The sequence below is a fragment of the Buceros rhinoceros genome, unplaced genomic scaffold (genome assembly GCF_000710305.1).
Source record: "Buceros rhinoceros silvestris isolate BGI_N320 unplaced genomic scaffold, ASM71030v1 scaffold41623, whole genome shotgun sequence".
NCBI lineage: Eukaryota > Metazoa > Chordata > Aves > Bucerotiformes > Bucerotidae > Buceros > Buceros rhinoceros.
Window position 1 is genome coordinate 1 of NW_010403788.1, and position 16926 is coordinate 16926.

Sequence of the window (16926 nt, forward strand, 5' to 3'; positions counted from 1 at the left end):
CTCAAGCACCCCCTAACCTACCCTAGTCCGCAGAGCAGAGCAATCTGCCTGCAGCGTGCCAGCCAGCGCCGCCCCAGGACCACGGGATAGTGCTGTTTCCTCGCGCTTTTCATTTTTATTCTCCTCAGCCTCCTCTCAAGCTGCTTAGAAAAAAGCTTGGAGCCAGAAGAAAAGGTGTTTAATCATCAGTGGGCAACACCATGTGAAAGAACTGAAGAGCAGCCCTTGACAGAGGGAAAATACTGAAGGCTGAAATCGCTCTGGGAGAACTAGAAACATATGGCAGAAGGCAGACTGCCAAAGCTCACAGTATGCAAGAGATTTAGCAAAGGTATCAAGCGTTTTCCTGTTTGGTTAATTAATCTCAAAAATATTAATCCTTAAAGACAAGTGACTTGTTTTACAAGATTCCCTTGGCTAAAAAAAAGCATATAAAGATCCTGTGGCTGTGAAACCACTACCTGTTCTTTTTCCTCTCCTGTGCTCTTCACAGATGGCCATTTTTAGTGCTGACATAAAAAGCTGCATTTTCATTTCTTCATTGAAGACAAGCCCAGCTCTTTGCTGAGGGTGTTCTCCCCTCCTCCGAAATTTGCAGACCTGTTAACTGGCAGTACAGCTGCCCTCTCTCACTCACCACAGGACTCGAGAACTCTGCGCTGTTTGTTAAGCAAGACTCCCCAGGATGCAGGGCTGGCAAGAGAGACAGATTGCCAGGCTACAGGAATGCAGAACCCAACTTAATTCTTCCATAAATCTTTATTCCATGCAGCTTTTGAGCCAAATAGTAGAGAGTCCAAAGGTGACAGTTACAATCCCTACCCTACAAGTCCTCACACACACATCTGGCCTTTCAGCATCTTGAAGGGAAAGATGATGTGGGTATTAACTCTCAGTCTTGCTGCTCTGTGTCCTGTTCAAGTGGTCAAAGCTTCTTTGGAGCATGGAAAGGGAGACCTTCAGCTGTGAAGATACAACCATCATATCCCCCAATTACTTAAGTTAATCTCCTGCATGAGTGAGTGAAATCGAGAAAACAATGTCTCCCTCCTCCTTTTAAGGATTTAATGCAATTCCTCCTTGTTTCTATAAATGGTTGCCTTACTGTGCTCCTAACAGCTATACTCCGTACGGTTTCTAATTACCAACAGTCCAGTAAGATAAAGTCTTAACACCTCACCAGACAATAATGCAGAATATAAGCCACCCCACCCATTTTTTTTAGTTGCAGTTAATGTTCATAGCAAATACTCTAGGGAACATGGCAGCAAAGCATGGATTTTTTTTAAAACCTGGCCCTCACAGTATGTTTTGCTGCACAAAATGTGTTTAGATTGACAGCCCTCAGAATACAAGGTAACAGGTACTAAAATATGACTTCCAGACAAAAGTGTTATCTGGGATGAAAAGGTATTTGAATTCTCACCTTTTTTATACACTCTGTTCAAAAAGCAGTTTAACACTTCAGAATTAGGAATTGTTTGGATAGTAAGCAGAAAAAATGAAAAGGGTATGGAAATGAGGAAATTCATTTCTACAGTGAAGTTTCCTGCACTCAGAAGCTTTTTCAAGCTGTGATCAAAATGGTTAATAGATTAATAGCTATTCTGTGTGTAGAGACACCTCTGAGCAAGGAGTATAAAAACCGGCTTTTTTCTCTACCCTCCTTTGATGCGTGGGAGAACACAGAGCAAACTGGTGATGGATAGAGGTACATGTGAACTCCCCCACAGCTTTCCTAAACTAATAATTTTTTCTGTCACATTAAGATTTAATAAAAGAACTTAAAATCAGAACATTCACAGGACGTAAGTAAAAAAGAAAGTAGGAAGTTATAGCCCAGGGGTTTACTAGTCCTGGACTTCAAGATCAGAGACACAACTTCATTTTTTTTTTTTTATATAGTGTTTGTGGCATTTAAGAGCTATGGAGCCTTTCCAAAACATACGGTCTGTAGTATTTATTTTTCACTGGAGAATAGGTGGCCCTTTGATACCAATGCTAAGGGAAGGTCTTGCCAATATCTCAGAGTAGTAGAGAGCAAAAGCCATGATAAACCTCCTTGAAGAAACTCCATAATGAGGTGGCCAAATACTTAACATCATGTTTTGAGCCTTCTTAGAAAAGAGGGTCTGTTTTGAATCACTCCAGTCTTTGTCATGATTCATAACTGCATCAACACATCAATACAAGTACAAAAAAATTGACATGTATATACAATCTTAGTCAAAAAAAACCTCCAACACCCAAATTATCAGAAACATGACCATTGCCTAGGTACCAAATTCAAGCCTAGGACAAAACAAGTTAAGCAGTCATGAAAACTTCAGTTAGCACCAGCAGACATCAAACAAAAAGCATAAAGGAGAAAAGCGAGTCATTGAGAAACAAGAATATCACCTGGAAGGACTGGCAGACCTACCTGCTCAAGCATTTCAATTGAGTCTCTTAAAACACCCTTGACATGTTTAACCTGTTCCTTATCATATTGAGGGATATCCTCTTTTGATACCATTTCTGGGGATATGCTGAAAGAGATTGAAGTTACATCAGAAACATAAAAAGGCATAGAGGTGCTTGTTTCAAGAGCAACTGCTCTCTGCCACCCTTGCTCTGACTTTGCTAAAAACATCCTTTTCCAAAAGCCACATAAAAAGCTGCCTGCAGTGGAATTTTAATCCCAGTTGCCTTGAAGACCTTTGTAGACAACAGCCACCAAGAACAAATGTGCTTGCATTATGTCTACAATGTAAGTTCTCACAGAGAACTTACTTCTCTTCAGAGGGCAAGATCTTTCTTATGAGGAAAGTTACTCTAATCAGTTCTGAAATGATCACTACAAAAGGTCACCACACAGCTTCCATACTCAAGGTCAGGTTATGATTTTTAACTTGCTTGCCAACACCATATTCAAGAGAGGAAGCAACACCTGAGCCTCTTCCACGTGTCTGAATACAAAAAGTACCTAACACGGATGTTTGAGGGGGAGAGGAGATTTAGCAGGAAACTCAGAGTCTAGAAAGCTAAATGAATCTTTAACATTACACTTGATCATGCTGGTTCACAGAAGATGAAGTGAACACTGGTTCTGTGATCAGCACTATGATATATATTCACAGAAGGGTGGTAAATGCAGACTAAAGTTAACACTCCCCCAAAAAACAGCTTGTCAAAGGAGAAGGTTATTACTGCAAGATGCAGGCAGACACGTCACTGGGTATCAGCACACACCACAGAACAGCAACAAGCCCCAGCAGCTTTTGAAAATTTACCACTGAGCTTCATTGTTCAAAATTTATTTCTTTAAATCAGATTCTCACATAAGCTGAGGAAGAAGGAAAGTTTGTGAATTCAACTTACTTCAAAGAACTTTCTTCCTGAAGCTGGACATGATAGAGGGACTGAGCGGCATGCTCTATCTTTGACAGTTTGAGAAACAGTGTTATGTTCAACAAGACCAAGAGCAGCAAACTGTAGAGAGAAGAGAACAAAAATCAAGTTCTGTAACAATTTCATTTGCAATGCTACATCAAAAAGATCTTGGCTAAAAACAGCTAAGAGAATCCTTCTGGGAGAGAAAAAGGTGTGGGGCAGCACAATATTGAAAACAAAGATCAATCCAAACAATTCTTAGCAGTGAGCTGTATAACAGCAACCAACAAGGAATGACAACAGTGTTTTCTTGGAACATTTAAAACTAGGAATGAATAAATTCTAAACTTTTTTTTTATAGGAACAGACCTAAGTAAGCCTGTAAGGTAGACTAGTTTGGCATGTTGACATTTCCATTCCATGTGTCACTAAGTCAATCGATTCCTCTCCTGTACCTGAGTCCTCCAATCAAATTAGGATCTATCATGCTACATGCAACGTTAACACGCAAGTGAGGTACAGACAAAGACCGAAATAAGCTTGAGTCAAGCCACATTTTAATGCAAATGAGTACTTACAAGACACTCATTACTACAATGATGGTGGTGGTCCTACTTACAGCATCTCCTTTCCTTCCTATAGGGCATGGAAGAGAAGGAGATTAAAAAGCACTGAAGAACATTCCTAAGAGATGCTTGTAGATACACGTTAGTACCCGGCATTTCACACAGAATAGCTCAACAACTTCTAATGGAAAAACAACAGTTCATGTGGGTGCACAGGATCATCTCCAACATTCACCAAGACATTTTTGCAGTCATCTCAGACAAGCCAGCTGGACAGTCAGGCTCTTCCACCAGGAGCAGGTTTCCAGTACGCTTAGGAGAACATAGTGCTGGCAGTTGTTCATATTAAACCTAGATAGCCCGAGAAGGCTACACACCATCCATTGCTAACACCTATTTGGCACATACGCTGGTAGTCATATATAGCTGCATAGTGTCTCTCTCCCTTGTTCCCCTGCCCACACTAGTCTTTCTGACAGCCACGGTCAAATCAAGTTCTCCTTTAACTTGTCCCATCCTTACTGGTTTGGTTTATAATACTGGCCTGAAGACAGCCTTTTGAAAGAGCATCTGCTAGTCATCAGGCAACGACGACCAGACACTACTGAGGAAGAGGAAGTGTACATGTCCTCTGTAAACTGTGCAGCAATCCTCTACCATTGTGGGCAGGCTGATCTTTAAATATGAATTCCTGTTCTTCTAAACCAGTTCCTTACATTCACACTTCCTGCCCTGGACAAAGAGCAATACACAAAAGCTATAGTGTATATCTGAAAAGGTAAAGAAACAGTAGCAAAATTAAGTAATCAGGAAGTAACCTTGGTTAGGCAGAGCCTGTTACACATGCTGTCGATCCAAATGTTCTTAGTGCTATACTCAGCATTGTGCTCTCCTTTTAGGAAAGGGCATTCACTCCTACTTCAGTGTATAATTCAACTTGTGTCATGAAATCCACCATTCTCTGGTGCACATTAGCGCACACACGTTCCTCATCTCAGTTGGTGTAGCTAATATTATATATGCTAGTGACCAAATCTGTAATGCCTAGGAGCAATGGAAATGCTTCAGTGATCCAGAACTTACAGAAGCAGATGTGAGTGACAGTTTAATCAACTCATGACCTGAGTGTGCTGTTACAATTTTTCAGCAACTTTACAAAAATCAGGTTAGATTTCTTTCTGGTCCCTTCTCAATTCCAATCCTTTGCAGCTACAATGCAGCATTTTAGGTTTTCGTTGGTTTTTGTTTGTTTTAAGAATAGAAGGCGAGATTAGGTTTGATTTCATGAGATACTCATCATAAAAGTGACTATGCATGCTCCAAATCTATTTTATGCAAGCTTGAACACATTAAAGCATTTGCTATCACACCAGTTAAAGACAATAACAGTAACAGACATGCAAGTGTTAGTCTTGCACTATTTTAGGAGTTAAGCTTTCTTGAACATACCATATGGAGAACACTTGACATAAAAATTCCTACCTATTACGCTGCCCTCAGACTCTACTCCCATGTCACCAGAGGAGTGTTGAGAAGAGCGTTTGGGAATTGATTCTGCCAGACTACGGTGTAAAGTGCGTCGCCTTCGTCTCAGGGCAACTAGTTTTCCAGAGTCTTCTATAGACTGATTAATTGCATATTCCTCCAGTAGGAGATCTGATTCTGCAGTAGAAAAAATAAGGTTGCTGAATTCTCAAAAAGAAAGCTGAAACGCCCAACACTGAAGACTTAAATTGTGGGATACTGAGGGTGGTAGTGAGAGGAATAAGTGCACCTTCTAGTATGTGAACTTAAGCAGGTAATTGACATAAACTACACCTTGACCTGTATTACCTGTCCTATTTGCTAGAGGGCATTTTGTACACTGTTCAGATATGGTGTACATTCAGCCTATGCAGGATTGTTTAATGATATGTTAGACAGTAGTTGGAGGAGCATTTCAGGACACTGTTAGACTGAGACTTGGAATTGTGTTAGACTGTAAGCCCACAGCTGTTACTGGTCAGGCTGCCACTGCTTCTCATACCCACAATTAAGGAAATACTTAAAGATAGGCACATGCAGTTGAGAGGAACAGCTTTCCTGCTGCTCCTCATGTAAGGTATAGTAGATCTCCTTATTGGCATTAAGCTACAAGGCTTCTTTTACACCCTGGAGTTAGCAGATATATTGATGATGGTAACTTCTGACTTCCAGATCCCTTTGGTGTTGCCACCTTTTCCAAACGTTCTTTAAGGAATCAAGTTTGACAGACATGAAAACAAACATGGGAAAGATAGCCTCCTTACTCCAGCACAAAGAATAAAATGCCTCACCAAGTTGTTTGAAGTTTTCCTGTATTAGTCCCCAGGTATTCTTCTCAATTACAGTCTTGATAAGGCCCCAAGGCTGTTTTTTATACTTCACTTCTGCAGAAACCCTAACAAACAGAATCCAATAGTGAGAGAGCGTTCTAGGTAACACAGTGATAGCAGAAATCTCTTAGCAGAAGCATGCCTCTAGCTTATGTCCATAATCTGAAATACCGACTGGAACTGCCTCAGCTTTCCAGCTGGGCAGTGCTTTCACTGAAGCAAGGCAAGAGACAGACAGTAGCAAAGACAACAGATCTAGATAAAAAGCCTCAGGAGATCTGAATGTCCAAACCATAGGAAACATTATGAGCTGTTTTCCTTCAGACTCAGACTAGAAGAGAATTTCTCTCCTTTTTAAGTGTTCTCATTTTAATATACATTTAAAATAGGCATCAGCCTTTCAGATCATAAAGTCCTGCTTTATTTACTCTGTATGTGTACACATGATGCATTCCACCGGCTCTGCAATGGCAACACGTAAAATTCATTATCACCACTCATCCACCAAGTGCTCAGATCCTACCCCAAGCAGCCAGAAATTCCAATTTGTCTTTCTCTGAGCGTGACAAAGAGCAAGCGACATTCTTGCCTTGCATTCCCCAGACCAAGCTAATCAATAAAGCTTCCAGAATAGAAATGAATTGAAGTAGAATCCTTCTGAGGGCTACTTCTAACAACTGAATGAATCCCAAAGCTCTTCATAAAAGACAAAAAGATAGCCTGTTTGGTTTTTTTTAAGTCAAGAACCCAGGACCATTCTAGAATTCACTTTTTTCAGCATTTTCAAATAATCATCCAAATCAATTAAGCCCACTGTCTTCTTAGTCTAACAGAATGTTTCAAATAGAGATTTTCAGCCATTTTTAATACAGTATAATACAGCCAGCTGTAACATCAGCAGGCACCTTCTGTCTTATAAGTGCATACTCTGTGCACCATATTGAAACTAGGTTTTATGCTCTTAACCTAGAGTTGCCATGTGTCTCAGATGTATAAGCAAATATAGCCCTCAGAGAATGATTCTCTCAAAAAAAAAACCCACACAAAACCCAAAACATCCAGAACAGTTGTTCAAGCAGAGAGTCTTCAGCACTTTTATGGCCTGAGATAACACAGGATAAAAATCTAGGCTTGTTTACCTTCCCTGGGTACTGATGAAGTTTGAGACAAAAGGTCTTACTAAAGACAGCACAAAAACTACCAATGATTACATGGTCAGAAAGTCACACAAATCCACTGAACACTTCAAGCATTTCCAACAAATGGGAGAGGAAAGGCAAGTACCTTTTAACACTCCCCTATCTGGGTAGAGTTTATTAACGAAGTCTGATTTGCTTTGATACCCTCCCTGCAAAATTAGGTATGTTCTGTCTTCCCTGCACCTTCCGGTGAAACCATCCTCCTCTGCAGGCACTTAGCAAGGATATCTGGGAAACTTTGCCATAACACATCTTGTGTAGTTCCCACTCACACAGCTGCACTGGAAAAACCAAGGCTGGTCAGAATCTAGTTCAGTCTTGGAGATGCATTCTGTACTTTGTAGAGTCAATGTAAGAGTTTGTTAATGGGATCCAAAGAGAGCATACACGTGCCAAGAGATAAACTAAGCTTATTTTTCAGAAGAGATGCCCAACTTCAAGAGAAGTTGACCTTCTCTATGCTGTTGGCAGATCTTTTGATAAGAACACTTAATCAACCCATAATATATATGCCTTGGTTTCTCCCCTCCCACCGCGCACCACTCAGGCTCACCGTAATCGACACTTGTGACTGGATGTGCGGCTGATGCAGTATCTGTTCACAGTGTAGAAATAATCATGGTAGGGGACATCGTGGGTCAGTATCTCAGCATCCACCTGATACGACTGACCCTTCTGGCTCTGCTTATGCAGGATCTACCATAAAAGAAAAACAAAATAGGAAGGTATATTCATGGTACCCGAGTTGGTTTTTTTTCTTCCCCTTTTGGCCTGAAGTCCTTAGGCTAAATCAACCAACTCCAACTGAACTAGAGTAGGGAGAAAGCCTGAACAACAAACCACAATAAAAGCCAGTTAAGAATGGCAAATAAAGATGTAGTGGGTAAAGAGAAGATGCCTCCCACTAGGAGCCAACATAGGCAGCAGCAGTACTTCCCCACTGACATTTCAAGCACCAGATGCAAGGCTGGCCACTGACTCATGACCACAGTTCTTTGAGAGTGACCTGTTGCGGTCATGAGACCTTTCCCAAGCAGAATTACAGAACGACTGAGATTGGAAGGCACCTCTGGTGGTCATCTTGTCCAAGAACCTTGCTCAAGAAGGGACATCTGTTTCCTGAAGTTCAGAGGGAGCCACCTGTGTTTCAGTTTGCATACATCACCTCTGGCCCTGGGCACCCCTGAAAGGTGGGGCCTTTAGTGGTGAAGGCCTGGCTCATTTGTCTTTGCCTCTTTCCTTCACATACTTAAACACATTGTAAGATCCTCCCTGAGCATTCTCTTCTCCAGGCTCAACAGTCCCAGCTCTCAGCTGCTTCTCATATGATATGCTCCAGTTCCTTAATCATCTTAGTGGCCCCTCGCTGGACTCTCATCTCTCATACTGGGGAGCCCAAAAGTAGACACTGAAAGCATTTCATTGCATCTTTTCACCCCTCAATTCATAAGATAGGTTAATGCTTTTACCCCACAGACTTTGTGGGAAAAGTTTACAGCCATTTGTAGGCAGAAAGCCTGCCTGATTTCATCAGCATTTGCTCATTGATGGTGAGAAAAGCAGCAAACTACTCTTAAGAGATGATACATTTAAACTGCAAATCCACATTCAGCTCACTGAACTCTAGCCCATGGTCAGATCTCTGACAGACTGTCAAGCTGACCTCTCCTTTGCTTTAAAGAGTGACAGACAGGCACATGCATGCACACAGTACCTGCTTTTCAGTTGCAGTTGTGAACTTCCCACAAAGTGGATTGTTAATTGTTACAGTGTATGTCAAAGTCCTCAGTTGATTGCCACTGGAATCTCTATTCCAAGGAGTTGACACAGCATCTAGGTGAGAAATTATGCAAAATCTCACATGCAGATTACCTATAAGGCATTACCTCTGCCCTTTCAGACAGAAAACTGATTCTAAATTGTTGTGGGTTTTGGAGGAAAAAGGGAAAATTGTAGTTCACTGAAGAACAAAGGGGAGGCGCTAAGTAGCTGAACCTGAGGCTATGGAAAGATGTGGCAGGGGGAGGAAAGTAAACTATTAAATGAAAATATGTCATTTCCCATCTGCTTAAAGTTGAATAGATTTACCTAGCATTATCAGAAGCTTTAGCCTCTTTGCCTTCCAAGCTGACACTGAATAAATATTACCCTTTTTGACTTAATTTCCTGTTCTTATGATCTCAGTGAATAAAATTTACTCACCCAGAAAATTAAAGCCTGTGAGCATCATTTAGGAGGATGCAATGTTCTTGCCACTGTGCCAGCCATACACATTTTACTATTTCTGGGTCACAATGTAGCTAGAAATACCCCACAGAATCCATCAGCTTAATAGCATACCTGAAATACAGGCATTAAGGTGCAGTTTTGTGGTGCACCGAAATGAGGTTTTTACTCCAAAATGTGACTGATCTACAGAAACAACAGGCTAGCTTTACATATTCTCTGTCATAGTGGAACTTTAAAGCTTCAAAATTCTTTTAAAGCACTGAGAAACTTAAAATTCAACTTAACCCTATTTAACATTTCTTGGAGGTTGAAATTTTTAGGATAGTTTGCCACACGGACAGAAGGGAGAAGACTATATTACCTATTATATTCCTGGAATCAAGAAACCTCTGCATGAAGTGAGAATTGGTGAAAAGGATTTCAAACATCTTGTCTGCAGTGATGTGAAAAACTCTGTTTATAAAAAGTCTCCCGTAGAGATCATTCTCAGAGACAGTCTCCTTCACTGCTAAGGAAAGGCAAAGAGATCAGGTTAAGAACAGTATTATGAAAAAACTCTGTAATATTCTAAGCTTTGTTACAGCTCAAACCCTTCCCAAGCTTGCACCACTCTGGTTTCTCACTCTGACACCTTACTTGCATCTTCTTACTTGTGGCCAGTTTCAGAACTCTGCTTTTAACATCTGTACTGCTGGTAGTGTCCACAATCTGAGAGACTGGGTAGACTCTCAGATAGTTCCTTAAACTGCTCTTCCCTCCATACTTAAAAGAGGAGTGCAAGAGGTACTCTGCTCCATTTTGCAGTCCTGAAAAGTGCATCAAGATGCTTTATTACTGTCCCCTATTTCAAAACCACCACCAAGTGCCCCAGTGGCACTCTGTGGCTGCAGCACTAATCTTTGCTATTTCTGCTTCTTGCTGGTTGCTGGCATGACTCAGCTTTGTGGTTGTCTCAGCCACTCTTGCAAGAGATAAGGGACAGAATTAAATCCTAGAGGGCAAGCAATTTCCTACACCAACCCCAAATCAATCTGCTTAGGCTTTAGAAACAAGCCCATCCTAAATTATTATTACCAAAACCAAACAGAAAACCCACTCCCACACATATTACTACCACAAAACAAAAAGCCTGAAAGCAAGACAAAAGTCAGAACACCTAACCTTTCAACTGATATAAACAAATGCTCAGAGCTAGTGAGGGTTGCTGCCGGCCACCAATGCAAAGGTAGCCTGAATATCAAGCTATAGTTCACAAGCTGCCTATAGGCTAAGGTTACAGCACTTAAAACATTAGTGCTTAGTAGCAGTCAGTACTGATAAATGCAAATGCAGCAACTAAACACCACAACAATATCCAACGAAATCCAATTCTGACTTCCGTTCTAGTGCTGCTTTTAGCCTGCTAGAAGTCCCTGTTACACATCTGACTCCAAAAAAAGCTCTCTAATCAGGCTTCAATGTAGGACCCCAAAAGTGAAGCATGAGTGCCATATTTTTATGCTTACACAAGAGATGGCCTTCATTCCCACATCCTGTTCTGCTTATGGAATTCTAAGACAGCAAGCACGCATTTTAAGAGGCCAATTTAACCAGCCAATACAGTCGTTACATGCTGGAATACAAATTCTGCTGTGCTAAAACATTCTGTAGGAAGCCAGAAATTCAGCCTGGGTTTTCAGCTTATGTTCACTGCATTTCCTGTCAGAGCAGAGCCTAGTTTTAGCAAAATGCAGTCCAAGTGAACTGTAAGTTTGACCTCAGCTAACAAGACTTCTCCTCTGAGTGGACTCCCCAATGCCTCTCTTGTACCAAGGGACAGGAAGCTTCAGATACTGACATGCCCTTTGCCTTTGTGCACCACCTAACAGAGTCAGATACCAGGTAATTCAAACCTAGTTACTCTGCTGAGTCTTACTCAGCTGGACCTTGACATGCCCAAGGAATTTGCTACCACTTAAACACACCAAATGCCCAGGCCCATAATCAAGTCACCACACAGGAGATAAGCTGTGGCAGCTATTTGTATAAGTCTTAGCAAACACAAGATAATACAAGTTACCTTTGCCCCAGTGAGGCTTCGCTAAATGACAGAATATTATGTTCACCTGAAATGCCTGAGGACAGCTACTATGCTTCTGCTGATGCAAGGTAATTTGGTAAGCCACAGCAACTTTTGATATGCACAAAGCCCATGCATTATTACCTTAGGGTGCAGACCTTCCTACAGAGATGTTTTAACACTTCAAGCATGAATTCTGTCCTCCTTTGTACGGAGTCTTAAGAAGAGCATCCATAGGTCTATACAAGTTGTTTTACCCACACTATTTCTATCTAGTCATGTCTCTGATAAGGAATAGTCAAAGTGCCAAATGCATGAGAGTATCTACTGAGAAACATGTTTTTACTTACAATCCCTCTCAGCTCTTGGAATAAACAAACAATTTTCTAAAATGGTGTTACCACATAAAGCAGTACATTCAGAAAATCCAAGCTGAAACTGGGTTGATATATCAGGCCCATCAGCCATTTTAGATGCTAGAATTCAAACAGCTGTTTTCCAGAAAACCTGTAAATCTTCTAGACAATAGGTGCATGTGTGTATGAAAGAATGCTGCTGTGAGTTCCACTCCTGTGAAATCAAGTCACGGCACACACCAAGAGCTTGACAAGCTTCAAGTCATTTCCATCTGGGCTTCAAGAGTTTATCTGCAGAAATCTTACATGAAGCAGTGAGCAGAAACAGTAGTACAGCAAAGAATAAATGTACAGTTTACATGCTTTACAATTTGGACAGAACAGAAAGCTTAACTAGTTGTCTTTGCTACAAATTAATATGCATGTTTGTCTACTGTTTTGTTTGTTTAAACTCACACAGGTAAACCTATTGCCTTTTATTTATCTCCATACTAAAGCAACATCAAGCATTTTACCTAGGACTGGCTTAGAAATGCTGTTTAACCTGCAAAAAACATTTTGTTCTTATCTGGATATCAGTCTAACTCCTTAACCGTTAATGTTGTTCTAACTCCTAAGCAGTGTGCAGTTATCAACCACTAACTCTCTTAAGCCTGAATACATTTATAGATGAATTTGAGCTACTGTCTGGTACAAGAACATGAGGTTATTCTGACTTCAGGTTAGGATCCCTAGGGACCCAAAAGTCCAGAAGTAAATATATTACCAAGAATGTCTTGGTTCTGCCTGATGACAGCAAGTTTGTTCCCTCCCCCACTACTGCCTTGCATTTCATCATGTCATTTTCATCACTGCAAGGCAAGCTGTGAAATAATGGTTGAATATAATACCATTATGCAGCAGTAACTGCAGAGGTTTGAAAACTTATGCAGTGCAGGAAAAGAGACAGCAAACTAGAAGGAGGGAAAGGGAGCAAGAAAAAAAAATTGTTCTTGAAATTCCCATTAACAACCAAGAGCTCAAAGCTAAAACATACCACAAGCAAATTAAGAAAGCTGAACCAGTAAGACCAGAGGCTATCAAACAAATTAATGAGACAGCTGATTTTTCCACTCTATAGAGTTATGGGAGGATCAGGAGGAGAAAGTATGTATGCAAATCTTGGCACTGTTGAGGATTTCTGTGTCACTAGGGATAAAGAAATATTGCACACTGCATGAAGAATAGTCAGGTAGGAGCCTTTAACCAGATACATCTGAAATCAAGTCAATAAAACCGATTCCTAGAATGAACATGTTCCAAACACCATCTATGTAAAGAATGCATCAGCAATACTATGCATTAAAGGGCTCTCCTATATTTTAAAAGGCTTAAGTAGAACATTAACTCGGGGAGGTACTGAATAAGTATTGTGACAATGCTAGCTTTTTCCAGTTCACAAAGAAACCCCACAAACTTACACCTTTTGCCTTTCAGTAACTCAAAAACATATCCTCCAAACCCCAAAGCGACATGTAATTGCTAGTTATGTATTCAGCAAAATATGTGCTTTTGGTATGTTGATTGAAATGCCAACAAGGTAACAGGGCTGCTGTTCCTTATATTGTATAACTAAAATTTATTATCTTAGCGGGGTGGCAGGAGGGAACAGGGATGAACTATTTTCAACCACCCTGTGTTTCATTTTCTGCCCCATATAACGCTTTCTGCAAAAGTCAGCCCCTCACTACACCCATCTCACCACACTACAGTGCAAGCAGTTAAGATCTCCTGCAGACCACACATTTAAGGTGATTATTACTACAGATAGAAAAAAAAACAGTAGGTCTGTCAAGTTATGCAAGGAAATTATCATATCCCTGTATACAGTAAAGCTTTCTAACAGAAAAGACTGTTTTCCAATTTCCTGCTTCCCCCTTCTTTCATTGAAGTATTTTATGCTGCTGAACATTGTCATTAAAACATCACAAACTACATACAAAAGAGTTCTTTGAGAAAATTCACAATCTCCTGGCTCTATTTTTGAAATAAATTTTAGTTCAAGCACAGAACATGTGTTTACTGAAATTTAGAATCAAGCCCACAGATACTAATTTTTAGCTTACTCCAAAGTTTGTCACAACTTGAGATCTATACTCGAATTTATGAAATCAATCAAAAGCACAAAGATGCAGGTCAATAGGCTAGTGGCACATAGTGAGACACACCCCCCCCATCCCACAAGTAAGCAACATGAGAATTGCTTAGGGCAAGGGACTAGTGTTGCTAAGGCTCTGGCATTCCAGCTTTGGGTGTCAGCTGGACCTGGAGTAGGAAAACAAGGATCTTGAGCTTGCTCCTCACCTCATTTGCCAGGACAGCTCCATAGGTAGGCTGAGAAGTTCTCTGGCAGTACGAGCCAAAGAACACAAGAGAAATTAATCACATGGGTAAACCTTTGCCATGTGGGAAAGCTAGTTTCATTTGCATGAAGGAATTTACCTTGTGAGAATATGGGGCAACTGCAACAGAAAATCGACAGAGAAATGGAAGAGAAAAGAATTCGAAGCATGAAGGGCATCAGAGATTAAATCTGAGAGAAAAGATTAATGTTGTGGGACTAGAAAATCCTGCTCTGAATAACAGAGACAAGTCTTGAGGGAGAAGAAATAAAAAGCATGAAGACAGTTCTCTTTTTATTAAAGAGACACCTCCAGTTTAATATGCTCTATTTACTCAACATCACCAATGCAGGGATGACACAGTATCTACTGCTATCATTAAGAAACAGCAGTGTGAAAGACAACAGGCCTATTTTCAATGAGTTTCACTGGAGATCTTTGCCATAAAAAATAAAATCCAGAGACAGAAGAGACATGTGGTACTAAGGCGACAGGAAAACTGCAAGATACCTAAAACATCTGAAGGCCAAAACTTTCTGCTGCTCTAAAAGATACACCTGTGATGGAGTAAACAATTTGTGATGATTGTTTAGTGTGTAGGAGCATGGCATGAACAGCAGCCTGTTCAAGTAGGTATGTTCACAAAAATTATATAACCTGACATGCATCAGGTTGAATTCGAACTCAAGCAAACACAGAAGCAGTATGGGTGAGCAAAAGGAAAGCTAGTTGAATATAAAGCATATCCCCAGGCGACAATCACAACACGCAGGCAACCAGTTCAATCCATGACTTTGAAAGCTTTCCTGGACACCTCAGTGATCCCAACATAATGACACCTGCAAGCAACTTCAGTTGCCAGCTCAGTTTGAAAGGGAGAGGTGTAAAGTTTCTCAGCCAGCTTAAGAACTGGCCTCAATTAAATAAATTGTTTTATTCCTGCCAACAGATGAGAAAAGTTATCTCTTTTTGCATATGAAAGAAACATTCAGCTGCTACTGAGCACACTGGTACTGTTGAGCTTTTCTGTCTTTAATTTGCACACCACCATACAATGCTGGAACCAATCCTGGTTGCGCACACCTTGTTTTAAAGGCACTTACAGAAGCTGCTGTGGGACCACAGAATAAGCACCCATAGACCTCAACACAAGCGCCACTGTCATCCAGCCTGAGTAGAAGGCATGTTCTTGTTCTCTCCAGAACGTAGCAAAAATGCTTATACCAGAACCACTATGAGACATACAGCCATGCTTTTCTCTCCAACAGTGAGAAGAAAGGAAGCATGTAACAGCCAAGTTACAAATTCTACACTATTGTGGTATCCACATTTCTTCTCATCTACTGGGTAATGAGGTACAGCTTTTGAGGATACTATATTAGGATCCATTAACATACGAACTCTATGGGCAGACACAGTGTAATCTAATCCAATACACGTTAGGGTTTTTCATCTTCAGACCAGATTCAGAATATGCACAATACACTCCTGAAAGCTAGGAATCTGTCTTTCCTAGATTTCCACTAAGTTTCTCAGTTTACTCCTTTAATAATATTGAAGTCCATATGCCTTCAGAAAGCATAAGTGTAAAGCAAGGGGGACGGGAGATGGGGGAATATTTCAGAATGATCTCCAGTTTCTGAATATTTCACCCCAGTACCTATGAAGTGAAAACAAAGGAAAGAAATATTTGAAATACCTGTGAGCACACGGAAATTGAACAAACATCACCGCATTGTCAAGAAATTTTCTTTTTAAGCTGTTAGCAACTCTTTACCCACCAAAGAAAAAGGAAAACCACAACTTGGTTTTGTTCTAAACATCCCCAACAACTTTTTTTTTTTACCCAGAAACTAAGATGCAAAGAAGATTTTGCTGCAGTTCTGTGAAACAAATGAGCAAAGAGCTTTCATAGGACCAGAAAGTTCTCTGACTTGCTTCACATGTAGAGAGAGAACACTAGAGTCAGGTTGTCTTACAGATCCCAATTAAGATATTTACCTTCTTCACTATCTGAGGCACTGCTCTGCTCTGGAAGATTTTCATTCTCGTTCAGGTCCAAAGACTTTTCTAAAGACCTGCTCCTGACTAGCTTAACAGGTTTTCTTTCAGGAGATGGAAGAGGACTCTTCTTTATTTGCTTCTCACCTGGGGACTCCTCCACCTGAAACAACCAAGAGGAAAAAAAAGCATCAGTAATCACAGACCATTTTAAAAAGAGAGGAAGCTACTTTCAAAGAAGAAAGAAGAGGAAGCCACAAGTTCTATCTGTTCAAATACCACAGTCATATACTAATCTCTCCCCTGTTCTCCTACCCCAGCCAGCCTACCTTCCTCTTTACTTCAGACTTTCCCTTCACCCTGATAAGAGACAGTCTTACTCATTTGTACTGCTATACCAAGAGCAGCC

At 40.7% G+C, this 16926-nt stretch overlaps 1 protein-coding gene across 1 annotated transcript; it reads right to left on the minus strand.

Moving 5' to 3' along the window:
- Nucleotides 1-740: 740 nt before the first annotated feature.
- GRAMD1C (GRAM domain containing 1C) lies at nucleotides 741-16680 on the minus strand (the record flags this gene model as incomplete). Its single annotated transcript, XM_010133135.1, has 10 exons — nucleotides 741-963; nucleotides 2423-2528; nucleotides 3361-3471; nucleotides 3951-4008; nucleotides 5421-5600; nucleotides 6254-6357; nucleotides 8045-8187; nucleotides 9206-9324; nucleotides 10082-10228; nucleotides 16518-16680. Coding segments are annotated over 10 exons (1209 nt in total), but the record flags the coding sequence as incomplete, so codon positions are not given.
- Nucleotides 16681-16926: the final 246 nt, after the last annotated feature.